The 16,734-nt window shown below is 40.1% G+C and overlaps 1 protein-coding gene across 1 annotated transcript; it reads right to left on the reverse strand.

The window, feature by feature from the left end:
* Nucleotides 1-4,556: 4,556 nt before the first annotated feature.
* LOC139324444 (vomeronasal type-2 receptor 26-like) lies at nucleotides 4,557-15,840 on the reverse strand. The gene is made up of 6 exons (XM_070954156.1): nucleotides 15,668-15,840; nucleotides 14,119-14,410; nucleotides 13,058-13,915; nucleotides 8,916-9,143; nucleotides 8,367-8,493; nucleotides 4,557-5,449 (listed from the first exon to the last, which is right to left on the reverse strand). Exons 1-6 carry the CDS (start codon nucleotides 15,838-15,840, stop codon nucleotides 4,557-4,559), a joined length of 2,571 nt encoding a protein of 856 aa, XP_070810257.1.
* Nucleotides 15,841-16,734: the final 894 nt, after the last annotated feature.

The following is a 16,734-nucleotide window of genomic DNA, read 5'->3' on the forward strand; positions in this document are numbered from 1 at the left end:
TTATACAAGGAAAAGAAATGTGAAGAAACGACAAGCCTTTAAAATATTAACTGATGATTATAAAGGACATGAAAAGGAACTCCAGAAAGATCCAAATAAGAAAGATGTAAAAATTAAAATGGGTATAATAAAGTATAAAATGGACCTACTGGAGAAGGAAGAATTAGCCCAAAAAATAAGAAACCCCAAACAGAATTACTTTGAAAATGCAAATAAACCAGGAAGATGGTTAGTATATAAACTGAAAAAGGAAAGAGAGTCAAGAAAAAATAATACAACTGATTGATGATCAAGGACAAAGTAAATTTGGAAATAAAGAGATGGGGAAAATAATACAAGAATATTATACACAACTTTATAAGAAAGAGATAATAGAGGAGGAAAAAGTGGCAAAGTATCTGCATAATGCAAAATTACCACAGATTCCCAAAGATATTGGGGAATGTTGAAAGGGCCTATGATGATGATGGAACTAACAGAGGCAATCAAGAAGCAGAAAAATGGGAAGGCACCAGGATTCTGCTGGTCGAATACTATAGGACGCTACAAGAATCCCTAAGTCTCCCGCTACTGGATGTTATGAATGAAGTAATGACAAAAAAGGAAATACCTAAATCATGGACTGAGGCTTATATTATACTGATCCACAAAGAAGACACAGACCCACAACAAATAAAAAATTATAGGCCTATATCATTAATTCAGATTATAAAATTTTTGCTTCAATACTAGCAGAAAGACTCAAGAGATATTTGAATAATTTTATGCACTCAGATCAAAATGGATTCCTGCCAAAAAGACAAATTAGAGACAATATAAAAACAATTTTGGATACTTTAGAATATTATGAAGCACACCCTGAAAAACAGATGGCCCTGGTATTCCTAGATGCACAAAAAGCCTTTGACAATGTGAACTGGCGATTTATGATGCTTCAAATGGAAGAGATGGGCTTTGGCAGGAAATTTCTTCAGGCAATTGAAGCCATATATTCTAAACAGATGGCAAAGGTAATGATTAATGGAGAATTGACTGACTTTATTGAGATAGAAAAAGGCACTAGACAAGGCTGCCCACTATCCCCTTTGTCGTTTATATTAACGCTGGAATTTTAAATAGAAATATTAGAGAAGATAAAGAGATAAAAGGTATGAAAATATGAAAAGAAGAATATAAATTGCAAGCTTTTGCAGACGACCTGGTCTTTATTATTGAAGAACCACTACTATCGATAAGTAAGCTGATAGAAATTATTGGAGAGTTTGGGAAGATAGCTGATTTGAAAATTAATAAAGATAAGACAAAGTTAATGACTAAAAATATGCTGAAAAAGCAGAAAGAAGAATTGATGGAGATCTCAAAGTTGCAGGTCAGAAACAAGATAAAATATTTGGGGATACAATTGAGAGCAAGGTGTAGCTCACTTAAAGAAAATTATTATAATAAGCTTAAGCAACAGATAGGAGAGGATTTGGTGAAATGGGGAAATATGCAGTTATCTTTGATTGGTAGCATTGAAACTATCAAGATGAATATTTTGCCTAGAATTCTGCATTTATTTCAGACAATTCCAGTTAAATTGGATAAGGTTTTTTGCAGATTTGAATAAAATGATTTTGAAATACATTTGGCAGGGAAAGAAAGCTACAATAAAACTTAAGCTGCTAAAAGATGCTAAAATGAGAGGTGGTTTTGGCCTACCTAATTTTGAACTTTATTATCAAGCAGCTAGTTTAATGTAGATTAAAGAATGGATATCTTTGAAAAATACTAGACTATTGAACTTGGAGGGACATGATTTATTGTTGGGATGGCATGCCTTTTTATGGTATAAAGGAACTAAAGCAAAGGGTTATTTTTGAAGATAACAGTTATGGGAAGCCTTATGGCTGAATTGGGAGAAGAAAAAAAAAAATCACTATTTGAAGATTCCAGTCTGGGTATCTACAATTGAAGCTTTTTCATATCCAGTGACATTTAGAAGGGAACAAATTATTAGATATAGGGAATTATTGGATGAAAAGGGTGAACTCAAATTAAAGCAGGAAATAGAAGAACAAGGATGTAAGATGGATTGGTTTTCATATATGCAAATATTTTCTAGATATCGAAAAGATCTCAAACAAGAAGGTTTTTATAATGCTTTGACTAATTTGGATAAGATCTTATTTGGTTCTGATGACCATGTAATTAAAAAGTTATATGGATACTTGTTGGAGGTAAAATTGGAAGATGAACAAGTTAAAGAATCAATGATAGCATGGGGGAACAATTTTGGCTTTGGTATTGATTTAGAGAAATGGCAAAAATTGTGGTCACATAACTATAAAATGATAATGTCTGCCGCCTATAAGGAGAATTTGTATAAGATGTTTTACAGGTGGCATCTACCCCCGACGAGGATAGCCAGGATGTTCCAGAATAAATTGGAGAAGTGTTGGAAATGTCACCAGACTCCAGGATCCTATTACCACATGTGGTGGACATGGCCAGAAGCAAAGAGATATTGGACTAAGATACACACGTGGTTGGAAAAAATGATAAAGAGACATATTGACTTGAAACCAGAGATATTTTTATTAGGGATCTTACCAGAGACATATAACAAAGACTTGCAATATTTAATTGTGAACCTTTTAACAGCGGCTAGAATTATATTTGCCAAAAATTGGAAAGGAGAAAAGATACCTATTGATGAAGAAATTATTAAGAAAATGATGAAATGCGCTGAAATGAGCAAATTGACATTAGAAATAAGAGAACAGGAAGATAAGCAATACTATTTGATATGGGGCTTATTTTATCAATAGATGGACAACAGAACTTGGAGATAATTATGAAATTATTTATAATTTTAAATAAGTGGAAGCTGAGATAAAATAAGTGAAAAAAGGTATATGGAAATAAGTTGAGATGTTTAATGATACTGTGAAAAGAGGAGGAACACAAAAATGTCACCAATCGACATACTGTCTATAATTGTTTTTATTTAATTTATTATTTATTTATTTATTAAATTTTTATACCGCCCACTCTCCCGAAGGACTCGGGGCAGTGAACAGCCAAGATTAAAAAACATATAATATAAATATTAAAATACATTTAAAAGAAAATTAAATCCAAAATGGCTCCCCAATTTAAAACGCCTTACCCATAACCCTATAATTAAAACAAATTTAAAATTTCCACATTTAAAAGGGGGAAGATTTAGGCCAGGCCGGCTTGATGAAATAGAAGAGTCTTAAGCACGCGGCGGAAGGTGCGCAGATCCGGGATCCTCCGTATCTCCGGGGGGAGCTCGTTCCAGATCGTAGGTGCCCCCACAGAGAAGGCTCTCCCCCTAGGGGCCAACAGCCGACATTGTTTGGCCGACGGCACCTGGAGGAGCCCCTCTCTATGGGAGCGTACTGGCCGGTGGGAGGCTATTGGTGGTAGCAGGCGGTCCCGTAAATAACCAGGTCCTAAGCCATGGAGCGCTTTAAAGGTAATAACCAGAACCTTGAAGCGCACCCAGAAGACCACGGGGATCCAGTGCAGCTCGTGCAGGAGAGGTGTTACATGGGAACTCCACGTCGCTCCCATAACCACCCGCGCAGCCGCACTCTGCACCAGTTGGAGCCTCCGAGTGCACCTCAAGGGGAGCTCCATGTAGAGAGTGTTGCAATAGTCCAGCCGAGAGGTAACAAGGGCATGAGTGACTGTGCGTAGGGAGTCCCGATCTAGAAAGGGACACAACTGGTGAATCAGGCGAACCTGATTAAAAATCCTCCCATCAAATGCTCTTCTAAAGACAGCCGTGAATCCAGGAGGACGCCCAAGTTGCAAGCCCTATCCGTGGGGGCCAATGATTCACCCCCAATAGTCAGCGATGGCACCAGCTGACTATATCGGGACGTCAGAAACCACAGCCACAGTTTGAAATGACAATGTTTTTATGTTTTGTTTTTGTTTTAAAAATAAAAAAGTTGATATTTAAAAAAGGTATAAATATGAACATGGACATGAACGAAGGAAATGAATACAAATAAATGGGGACAGTAGGACAGGGATGGCAGGCACACTGGTGGGCTTATGCAAGCCCCCCTTACGGACCTCTTAGGAATGGGGTGAGGTCCATGGTAGACACTTTAAGGTTGAAGCTCTGAGGGTTTGAGGATGTAACAACGGAGTTGGGTAGAGCATTCCAGGCGTTCAAGAATTTTTCATGTCTGTTGCTGCAATTTAAAATTATTTTAGCCATTATGATAAACGTCAAGTGTGGATCATGGTGGGAGTAGATAAAGATTAGACCTCAACAAATAAATATAAAAAACTGTCTTTTGAACTTTTAAAAGGAATGGCAACAAAAGCTCACGGGCTGCAGGATTTAAATCAATTCATGCATATTTTATCTTGTTCTTGATTACTTATTGCCTACTATTCTGATTAGGGCTCAGAATCATTATCTAGCATTAAAAAATAGATTAAGAGAACATTTTTAGGTTCTGAAGTGAATTTACAATTATTGATTTGTATGTACAAATTAGATTTCATTCACGGATATGGTGTTATCAGTTTCATTTTTTCATTAGTTGCTCCTTATTCAGATTAGGTCTCAAAACAATGATATAGCATTTGGGGAAAAAGATGCAACCCAGTAATCCAGCTGCTGAAGCCAAAATGGAGAAGATCTCCACAGCCACCATGTATTTTCCCTTGGTACTCAAATAGGTGGGAACAAATGACACCCAGACACTGCAAAAGACCAACATGCTGAAGGTGATAAATTTGGCTTCATTAAAGGTGTCAGGCAAATTCCTGGCTAGGAAGGCCACAGTGAAACTGACAGCAGTCAAGAACCCCAGAAAGCCAAGCACTGTATAAAACATAGTGGTTGTACCTTCGTTACATTGTAGAACAATTTCTTCAGCCATGGAGTGCATGTCTGAATCTGGGAAGGGAGGAAAAATTGTGAGCCACACCACACAAATGCAGAATTGTGTCAGGGAGCAAGATAGGACAATAGAGATAGCCAGCCTTTTCCCCACCCATTTTCTCATTTTGGATCCGGGTTTGGTGGCCATGAAAGCAAGGACCACTATGATTGTTTTCCCCAATATACAAGAAAGAGCTACAGAGAATAGGATGCCAAAAGCAGTTTGTCGCAAGAGACATTTGACTTGGTCAGGTTGCCCAATGAACAGCAAACTGCAAAGAAAAGAGAGCAGGAGAGCAGCAAGAAGGCTATAAGTGAGGTTCCTATTATTGGCTTTCACAATAGGTGTGTCCTGATGTTTAATAAATATTTCGAGCACCACAGCTGAGATGACAGAAAAGGAGACTGCAATCACCGCCAAAGAAATCCCCAAAGGTTCTTGATAAGTTAAATAAATTATATGTTTTGGAAGGCAACTATCCTTATCCTTGTTTGGATATTGATCCTCTGGACAAGGGAAACAGTCATCCAAGTCTGAAAAAGAAACCATTCATAGAAACATTATCTCATCATTTCATTTTCAGGGTGCTCCAATTTTACAGCATTCTGTAGACTTAATGTGATCCCAATTTGATTACTGGTATGCCCTTTATGTGGTACTGCCCTTGAAGACCATTTCAAAAGCATAAGTGGTTTGCAGTGCAGTGGATATGCACTCAACTCACCTAGTTCAATTACTCTGCTTGAGCTATACTGGCTCCTAGTTGCTTACTCTATACCAGTGATGGTTAACCTTTTTGGTGCCGAGTGCCCAAAGTGCATACACGCATGTGTGAATGCATGAGCGTGTGCCCAAACCCCCAAAATGTAATGTGAGCACCCACCCTGCACAAGCGCCCCATCCATGCATGCACCCTGCCCCCATGCATATACGCGTGTCCCTCACGCATGAGCCCCAGATGAACCCCATTTTGGCTTCCAGGTTGGTGCAAGAGGCCCATTTTGGGCTTGGAAAGCTTCCTGCACCAACCTGCACCTCCCTGCATGTGCGGCAGAGACCCAAAGACCAGCTGGAGCTGGGTTGGGGTGACAGCTGTCGTGCCCACAGAGAGGGCTCTGCATGCCACTTGTGGCATGTGTGCCATAGGTTCACCATCACGGCTCTATTCAATTCAATTTTCTGATTATCACCATTAAATCCCTGGATGTCACTGGGCCAAATTATAGGTGAGATCACCTTTCTTCAATGGATCTGGCTTTCTCAATAAGTCTGATAGGTATGTATGCTTCAGATCTTTTGTGTTAAATGTTGTCATCTGAGAGTTCAGTGTTGTATCTGGTCTGTAGTATCCAGCCTTTTCCAATACTTTTCCATCTAAATTATCCCTAACCTTTTATCCTCATAGCAGGTTTTGAAAACCTTATTGTACCCCTAAAGTATTAGACTACAATGGGGGTTGACTCAGGAGTCTGATTTCTCTGATACCTGGTGGCAAGAGTGGTTTTTTAAATTATTGTGTTTCTAACTATTGTGGTAAGCCACATAGGTTTATTATGTGAGATAGGCAACCATATACATTGCAGAAGTCAATCAGTAAATTAATGAATAATCTGGGTAGAATAGGAGGTAAAAACTAATAGAAAACATTGAAAAAAACCTACCAATTCAAAATTACCACTATTTCCAATAATAAGGAACAAAGGTTTCTGGAAAAAACTGTTTTTAATTTTTGATGTAACAAGGAATAATTGGAATCTGAGACATCTACCAATACTCCAAGTTTGTTTGTTTGTTTGTTTTATTAGATTTATATACCGCCCTACTCCCGAAGGACTCAGGGCGGTGAACAGGCACAAAATAAAATACATAAATACAAAAGTTAAGAACATAATTAAAACCAGATTAAATAATTTAGCCCGAGACAATTAAAAATCCCAGAAAATTAGGGGAGAAAATTAGGCCAGGTCGGCTTGCTGGAATAGGAGAGTCTTAAGAGCAAGGCGGAAAGTGCACAGATCTGGGATCCTAGGTATCTCTGGGGGGAGTTCATTCCAGATAGTGGGTGCCCCCACAGAGAAGGCCCTCCCCCTGGGGGCCGCCAGTTGACATTGTTTAGCTGACGGCACCCGGAGGAGCCCCTCTCTATGAGAGCGTACCGGCCGGTGGGAGGCTGCTTGTGGTAGTAGGTGGTCCCATAAATAATCAGATCCTAAGCCATGGAGCACTCTAAAGGTGGTAACCAAAACTTTGAAGCACACTCGGAAGACCACCGGGAGCCAGTGCAGCTCGCGCAGGAGAGCTGTCACATGGGAGCGCCATGTTGCTCCCATAACCACCCGCGCAGCCGCACTCTGTGCCAGTTGGAGCCTCCGGGTGCTCCTCAAGGGGAGCCCCATGTAGAGGGCATTACAGAAGTCCAGGCAGGAAGTGATGAGGGCATGAGTGACTGTGTGTAGGGAGTCCTGATCCAGAAAGGGATGCAACTGGTGAATCAGGCGAACCTGATGAAAAATCCTCCCGGTCACGGCCGTCAAGTGCTCTTCTAAAGACAGTCGTGAATCCAGGAGGACACCCAAGTTGCGAGCCCTCTCCGTAGGGGCCAGCGATTCGCCCCCAATAGTCAGTGATGGCGTCAACTGACTATATCGGGACATCGGAAACCACAGCCACTCGGTCTTGGATGGGTTGAGCCTGAGCCTGTTCCTCCCCATCCAGATCCACATGGTCTCCAGACACCGGGATATCACTTCAAGGGCATCGTTGGGTGGTCCAGGGTGGAGATGTACAGCTGGGTGTCATCAGCGTACTGATGGTACTTTACCCCGAAACCACGGATGATCTCACCCAGCGGCTTTACATAAATGTTGAACAAAAGGGGTGAGAGGACCTACCCTTGTGGCACTCCACATATGACAGGCATTCTAACTAAGTTAGAATGAAGTGATTGGTTTTATCATTAAGTAGCTCATTGAAATATGGAACGAATTTCAAATGTTTCATTGGTGTCAATCTGTTGTAAAGCTCAGCCCCCATTTATGTTTATTGTATCATTGATACATTTAATATATGACTTACAGCAGTTTATTTAGTAACTGTTGGACATTACAACGGCTCTGAAAAAAATGACTTATGACCGTTTTTCACACGACCATTGCAGCATTCCCATAGTCATGTGCCAAAATTCAGAACTGACTTGTTTTTTTATATTTATAGTGTCCTGGGATCATGTGATCACTTTGTGAGACCCCATGACAAACCAAGTCAATCCAAATTCACTTAACAACTGGTTACTAACTTAACAACTGGTTACTAACTTAACAACTGCAGTGATTCCCTTAACAGCTGTGGCAAGAGAGGTTTTAAAATAGGGCAAAACTCACTTAGCAAACATCTCATTTTGCAACAGATGTTTTGAGATCAATTGTATAACTCTAGGACTTCTTTGCTTACCCAATTGGTCAGCTATCTTCCCTTCTGGACATGGTTTACAGTCATAGCAGCAGGATAATTTTCCTTCCACTTTTATCTTGCTATGGCCAAGAGGACATTCCTTGTTACAGATGGAAAGAGGTAATGCCTGCTCACAAATAAAACCAGAATTTACACAGAATTTATTTTTTGTGATTGTTCTTTTCACACACAAACTCTTCCTATTTAATCCAAACATCCATGTGGCAATTTGCAGTTTTCTCCCTGATGTAAACTCCCTGCTGTATCTTTAATTGCTTATTTCAAACCTATTACATTAACCAATTGATTAATCATTCCCAATAATTGTATTCTAAAGATCAGTTTGGGGCAATATACCAGAAGCTGATTTGGGAAAATCTTTAAATCTGGCTCCCCTCTGAGGTCCCATTTTGTTGTGGTGTCAAATCAAATCAAATATCTATATTATGGTCTTTGAACAGGCTTGATTAAAAAAAAGGGAGTGCTTGAAAATGGATAGTTTAACATAGCAAAATTATTAGGCCATGAAAAGGGAAAAATGAGACATACCTGGTTAAACATGAGAGGCCAAACAGCTTCCTTGGCAGAAATGGTGAGTAGCTTTTCTGGGGGAGCCTGGGGGTCGATCTTTCCAATTTGGACTTTCAGAAAGGACTTGTTTGGAAATATGACCCAATTAAAAATATCAAATCCAGTTTCTAATTCCCCATTCGGGCCAAATGAAACGTGTTCTCCAGCGCTGTTGTTAAAGGAGACTTGTTGCAAAAAATTGTGGAGCTAACGGAAGGAGAAAAAAACAGGAAAGTTATCAGGACTCTTTGAAGGGAATGTGAAAATTTCAATTTGTTTCCTTCAATTTGGCCTAGGCTTAATGAAAAGTAAGCTGTTCAATTTTGCATCAGTCCACAAAATTTCCACCTGCAAAAAAATATGTTTCATCAAATGTATTTTCTATTTAGAAATGAAAAACTGTCAGATGAGAATTCCAAGAGAAAATGAAGAAATTGATAGTTCTGAGAAATCACTGTTTTGATTGAGCATTTCAGAAGTTGTGAATTCAGTTTTCTGCCATAAAGAATAAGCAAGATATAATTCACTGAGATAGACAATTTTAGGACAAGATGGCTTTTTGTTATGTATGTATCTATTTTGTGCGGGAAATTCAAATGCTCAGTGAATTCTGATTGGTTCATGGTTGCCTCTGAAAAGTATATAAAGAGGACTGTTGCCTGTGTTTCTTTGCTGAAGTCTCACCCTGAATTAAAGAGCTGTTGTCACTAGCTTGCTTGTGCCTCTCGTTATTCCCGCACTACAACATTGGCGATGAAGGTGGGATTGAGGCCGCAAGAAGCAAACTAAAAGAGCTCGGACTTCCAGCCAGGGTGACGAGTGGACTACGGAGACATATTGCGATGTCTGCCTATGTCCCACCCAAACCTTTCGATCCAACCCGTGAAAAGTGGGGATTGTATCTGACCAGGTTCGAGGGCTCCCTGGAAGCAAGCGAGATGCAAGGGCTCTCAGTGAACCAAAAAAGAGCTCTGTTCTTAAGCCACTGCGGGCCAGACGTTTTTGAAATGGCCGAGTCTCTCTGCGAGCCAACCCCAGTCCAGACAGTTTCCTGGGACGTTCTTCAAGCAAACTTGAGAGCTCACTACGCTCCAGTTCCTTTGAAATTTGTACAGCGCTACGAACTCCGGCAACGTGTACAAAAGGAAGGAGAACCGGTCAGCGCATATGTGGCCGCACTTCGAAAAGCCGCAACACATTGTGACTACAGAGATCTAGATGATGCGCTACTCGAGCAATTAATTTGTGGCGTTAGAGACACTCGATTACAGAGGTGCCTTCTGGCCAAGCCAGATTTAACGCTAGCCGGCACCCTTGACAAAGCCAGAGTACACGAAGCGTCTACAAAGGCTTCTGAAGCACTACAGCGGCCACTGACAAGCAAAGACGGCCCGAAAACAGCCCCCATGCACAGAGAGGAGGCGTGAACCAGCACGGAGGAAGAGTCGGACGAGGACATCTTCCACACGGAGAAGAAAAAGAGCGAGCAAAGCCGCCACCACAAGAACTGTTCTAGCTGTGGTGGGGATCACGAGAGACAATCGTGTAAATACAGAGATGCCATTTGCAGGCGATGCGACAGGAAAGGCCACCTAGCACGAGTTTGCAGAGCTCAATTTCCGCGTAGTCGCAAGCCACGTGACTAACGCGACCAACCAGAACCGGCTCGTTCAAAACAGCCAATCAAAGATGACGGCGCGAGAAAATGGCGCAAAACTCAAAAGCGGGAAATCTACAGCACGAGAATCAGTCAAGCCAGCACAACCAACGATGAGAAAGTCTACACGAAAGTAGAAATCGAAGGCAAACCGTGCGAAATGGAAATCGACACCAGGTCTACACTGTCAATTATGTCCTGGACAACACTCAAAGAGCTCCTGCCTAAGTTCCAGAAAGCCCAGCTGTCTCAACAAAAAGTTCACTTCCTCGACTACCAGGGAAACTAAGTTCCTGTAGAAGGTGTGGGCACGTTCCGGGTCACCTACGGCGAGTTCCAGAAAGAGCTACCCCTGACCATCATAAGCAAACCGCTACCAAGTCTCCTGGGCATGGCGTGGTTCTGAGCCCTCAGCATGGGCTTCACAGCACCCTCAGCCGATGCCCCTTGCCCGAACTGTTAGACAACCCGACTACGGAAGCCCCAGTTTTACTCATTGACGTTGTGTCCCCAGGCCCCATTTCTTCAAGCGAGGTGGCAAAGGTTTCTGCCAGGGACTCTGTCTTACGCACTGTAATGGGCTGGGTAATGCGGGGTTGGCCTACCAAGGTGGACAGTGGGGATTTTCAATTGTACTTTAACAAGAAAAATGAACTGTCGATGTTAGGGGGTTGCTTATTGTGGGGAGACAGGGTGGTCATCTCTTCGCAGTTAAGGCACAGGATTTTAGAAATGCTGCATGAGGGACACCCTGGTATTGTTCGCATGAAAGGCCTAGCTCGTAGTTATGTTTGGTGGCCACATCTTGACCAAGATGTCACTGAGTGGGTGGGGAAGTGCAGGCCCTGCCAGGAATGCCTCCCAGATCCTCCTATAGCCCCCGTTCAGGAATGGGAAAAACCAAAGGGACCATGGGGGAGGATTCACATCGATTTTGCTGGCCCATTCCATGGCCAGAACTTTCTAATCATTGTAGATGCATATTCTAAGTGGCTAGAGATTGCTTTAATGCCATCTACAACTTCTGAGGCCGTAATTAAAGTACTCAGAAAATTGTGTGTAACACACGGGTTACCGGACACCCAATGGGCCCCAATTCACGGTGACTCAATTCGAGGGCTACCTGGCTGAGTTAGGCATAAGACATGCATTATCTGCTCCTTTTCATCCGGCTTTGAATGGCCTTGTAGAGAGATTTGTGAGAATGGCCAAGGAAACACTGTCCCGACTCGATGCAGGGGACTGGCAGGCTAGGATAGATGAGTTCTTAGCTGTGCAGCACACAACCCCGTGCCCCACTTCAGGCCGCAGCCCAGCTGAGCTTTTAATGGGCCAAAAGCTAAGGTGCATTCTTGATCGATTGCATCCCAATTACTCCCCCGATAGCTTCAAAGGGGAAGGGGGAGGACTAAGACAATTCCAAGTGGGAACACCAGTATTTGCCAGAAACTACACCAACGGGCCATTGTGGGTAGAAGGAACCAGTAGGAATTACCAGTCCAAAATCATACACAGTCAATATAGGGCATGGTAAAATTTGGAGGAGATATATAGATCAATTGCGCAGACGATTACAACACGAAAACTCAATCACTGTGAGTCCTAACTACGAAAGTTTTCCTGACACAGCTACCTCAAGCCCGAGTAAGCCGGAATACTTATCTGGCAAACCAGAGTTCCAGCGCCGCCCCAGCGAGTCGACACTCCCAGCCGGGGATAGCCACACCTCTGGAGAAATCCAGGAGGTTCCATTGGTGGAGCCGGGAGAGACGGGAGGTACCTCTGACCGGCTCGACGCCTCGCCAACAACTGAACTGCACAGGTCAACCAGAACTAAGACACGTCCTGGTCACCTGCGTGATTTTGTATGTAAATATGTAAATAGATAGGATAAGTGCCTTCTGGGAGTGGAGGGGTGTTATGTATGTATCTATTTTGTGCGGGAAATTCAAATGCTCAGTGAATTCTGATTGGTTCATGGTTGCCTCTGAAAAGTATATAAAGAGGACTGTTGCCTGTGTTTCTTTGCTGAAGTCTCACCCTGAATTAAAGAGCTGTTGTCACTAGCTTGCTTGTGCCTCTCGTTATTCCCGCGCTACAACACTTTTAATTCCATACAGGGATGATTCCAGGTGTTGCTTTTGAAAAAAAATAATAAAACAAACTAAACTTGAAATTTTCTTCATGTGATCCATTGACAACTTTTACTTGATAATTAGATTTATATCTATTTTTTTTCTTTCTTTGATACGAAAATATCTATTTTGGTCTCTATATTTAAGCATTAGATTAATATCTATTTTTTTATTTTCTTTCATATGAAAATATCAAGTATTTCCATATAGGTTTCAAAAATATCTGTAAAGCATTATAATTGTTAAAGCAAAACATGACAAAACAAAAAAAACCCCCAAATTTCCTATTATAATTGTTTTTCCCCAAATTTTTCATTACACAACATTACTTGCCATGGTGCTTGGAGGAAGAGCTTCCATCTCCTCTCATTCAGTTTTCGACCCCCTTGGAATTTGGAAGAGAGCATGGCCTTCAGAGCATGTGCCACAGCATAGCCTGCATTGTAGACGCTGTAACTATGTCCATTCATGGTGGTCTCAAAGACAGAATTAGGAAGAGTCTCCAGCTTCTCTTCTCCAGTGCAAATCCTTTCAGCGTTCCTATCTGTAATATCCCTGGAGAAGGAGCATTCAAATGCATCTTTCCAGAAATCCCTAATAAGCCCATCGTGTTTTTCTAAGTTTGGGTTTCTCTTCTGCATAAATTGTTGGAATCCATTCAGCTCCTTTGAGTGAATGGCAAAAGAAAGTGCACCATGGAGAAAATCAATGGGCAATGGTCTTTGCATTAGAATGGATGTGAATTCCATCTGGGCTGTCATGATCCAAACTTTGTCCTTTCTCTCCTTTGAATTATTATCATAATTGAAAAAATACATCATTACTCTTAGAGGCACCAAGCCTGCAATTTCAGCACTTAAGACAACTGCAATGGCTGTACTATCCATGATCACTTTGAATATTTTACCTGCATTTTCTATCCATTCAGCAGCTGCATTACCATATATCATCTGTGGAAGACATTCTATAAAGTCAAAGCAGATTCCTCTCTCAGAAAACATGGAAAGTCTCTTCTGAATGAATCTGTCTCTTTCTTCCTCATACAGTGAAACTAACCCAGCCCAGGTCCATCCAAAATGCAACAATAAGTGCACTATTGCTTTAAATTGATGGGTTTCCTCTGGGAACATCCATTTGACAAACATTGCTGTTTCAGTGTTTACCAAAGGAGCGGATCCATATGAGATCTAAATGGAGAAAGTCAGAAGAACATAGGAATGAAGAATCTCTTCCAAAATAAAAATGAAAATAAAAACTAATGCATGTGTATTTATTTAATCCAATCTCTGGGTTTGAGTGGGATACAAAAATAAAGTGCTTAAAAATTAGTTTTATATGATATCTGCAATGTTGCTCATCAAGCAAAAAGGGACAGTCCTTTTTGTCTCACCTGGGGAAATTTGTAATTGCATAGAGTGATTGCCATGTTGAGACAGGTGCTAATATGGGGTCCTCCAATGAAAGCTACTGTGTTGGTCTGGTCATTGCATTTGTAGTTGGGTATAAATTTAACCTTTGTAGATAGAAATTCCATTTTCAAATGATAAGTTGTAATTTCCACAGTATAGTGAGTAGCGATATGGAAACCAAGGCTAACATTGGGTAAAATCCCAGAATCTTCATTGATCTCTTTTACAGCAAATGCCAGAGCCAAAGTGTGCTGGTAATTTTGAGTGACAAACCTTTAGCGAGATGTAAAATCTGTCAATATATTTCTGTTTCAGAATTTGACAGCTGTTTTAATGTATACATATACATATTATACATATATAAAAATATAAATTAGTGCTTATTGTTTCTTCTGGACACCTGCAATTTGCTTACTAAGAAATACCCCTAGATTGTATCAACTAGGAAACTTAATGCGTAAGTTAAGCTTAATGCATTGTAAGCCGCCCTGAGTCTCCGGAGAAGGGCGGCATATAAATCAAACTAATAAATAAATAAATAAACACTGACCCAGTTGTGACTACTTAATGTTGAGCTAAGGTAGCATTTAGTCAAACCATATTTGAAATACTGTGTTCAGTTCTGGAGACGTCACTTTAAAAAAATGTATCGATAAGATTGAGTGAGTCCAGAGATGGGCAACAAAAATGGTACAAGAGCAGAAAGAAAATATATTAGAAAATATTAGAGGAAGTGAATATATTAATCCTAGAGGGCAGAAGAAAATGGGGTACATGACTGAAACCTTTAAATGAATTAGAGAGTGTGAATAAGGTTCTAGAAGGCAGTATTCTCAGTATTAATTACAACTTAAAAACATGGGGGCATAAACTCACAGTGATAGGAGGGAAGTTCAGAACTAATTTTATTATTTCCTGAAAGAGTACTGGAACCATAACCAACTTCCAGAGGAGCTAGTGGTTCAGTCATCAATAACTGAGTTAAAACTTGCTGAGTAGAAATATATGACACCAGACAAAAAGATTCTGCCATCAGTTTGCTATGTCTCTATTTGATTTCAGCATTATCTCTATCTTATCCATATTTTCTGAGAGAATTAAGCCAGTTCTCTTTTCACACCCTAGATGTATAATAGCCTAAAATATGCACTAGGGGATTTCTATTTTATATCTGGATGAAATGAAAGGCAAAAAAGCTCAAGATTAACTAGAGAGCTTCTGCAATATTTTGATTAATCAAAATTTTTACTTTCAAGAAAGGACTTTGTTGAATGAAGGAAGTTTCCTGAAGGGAATGAAATTCATATATGTTATGTTTAAAATAATAATATTCATCTCATTTTCAATATCAGTATTAGGGTAGGTCTAGAGTTAAAAAATGACTAAATACGATCACTTGAACAGATCATAACAACGGACTAGTAACCAATAGCTTTAAGCATAAAAGTGAAAGAAAATGCAGCTTCAGGTGGCAATGTGGGGGAAGAGGAGATGTGTTATAAGGAGGAGGAGAAGTAGTAGGATACTTACAGGTACTGATCAAGGACGTCATAAGAAGGAAGGCTTTGAAAAGTGATCTCATTTGTAAGAAAGAACACCTGAAAAATAATAGCAGCAATGATTAAATCTCCAGACTGGTAATACTTATGAACAATTGGAGAAGGACTACTAAGTTTGCAGGTGTAGGGCGGAGAAATGGTCATCGTACTTGGGGAAAAAAGTAAAACTAATGTTCTAAATATACAAATTTATACAAATTCTTTGTAATTTGTAGTCATTGTAGACATCAAACAGCATCTCCTATGTTACCATTCAACTACTGTAACTCATTAACTGTATGTAAAGTTAAGATAATGAACTTTATCTAAAGTTAACAGAATAATAGAGCTGGAAGATCTTCTAATGAAATATCCCAGATGAAAAACAAATCCTTTTTTCCCTACATACATGTCTGTATTTCTAAGCATATATTAATAGTATGCAATGTCTTAATCCAAGGTCTAGTTTTTACAGTGTTTGCTGGAATTCCCTTAAGAGTTGGAGAAGAAAGGACAATAACTATGCTTAATTTCTAATCACTACCATTTTTTGCAATGGTGCTTTGAGAAATATCAGAAAGAAACATGTTTATCATATCTCACTGCTATGAACTTTTGGAAGACGTGAAATAAAAATGGGGGTGCTGAGAAGAAAAGAAAATAGAACTATAGAAAAGAAAATAATGGAAATAATTCTGTTGGGGTCATTTTTCTCAATAATTTTGTTATTTACACTTATGTACACTTTGCTGAATACAACACTTTGGTTTTTAAAAAACAATCTTAAATTGTTCTGGTTTTAAAGCTTCATTTTATTGATGAAATTGTACACCACTCCGAAGTGCTCTCTTAAGGAGATGGGAAGTAAAGTAGTGTGAAATTAATGAACGAACAAATGAATGAATGAATGAATGAATGAATGAATGAATGAATGATCTACCTTGAAAAAGTGTACTATAATCATTATTCAGGCTCTAAAAAGACATCATCTTGGACTGTGAAAGATGTAGTCCATCAGAAATGAGGCTCTGGGATGGGAATTGAGCCTTTTATGGCAGA

This window comes from Pituophis catenifer, unplaced genomic scaffold, assembly GCF_029215685.1.
Source record: "Pituophis catenifer annectens isolate HBS135680 unplaced genomic scaffold, rPitCat1.0.hap2 SCAF_15, whole genome shotgun sequence".
NCBI lineage: Eukaryota > Metazoa > Chordata > Lepidosauria > Squamata > Colubridae > Pituophis > Pituophis catenifer.

What these genes read in the sequence shown, in the direction of transcription:
- LOC139324444 (XM_070954156.1), bottom strand. Translation starts at nt 15,840, where the DNA reads ATGACCATTTCTCCGCCCTACACCTGCAAACTTAGTAGTCCTTCTCCA. An exon ending in GCAATTACAAATTTCCCCAG is followed by an intron (nt 13,916 to 14,118) that starts GTGAGACAAAAA and finishes TTCTCCATTTAG; the next exon opens with ATCTCATATGGATCCGCTCC. An exon ending in GGCCTCTCATGTTTAACCAG is followed by an intron (nt 8,494 to 8,915) that starts GTATGTCTCATT and finishes ATTTGTGAGCAG; the next exon opens with GCATTACCTCTTTCCATCTG.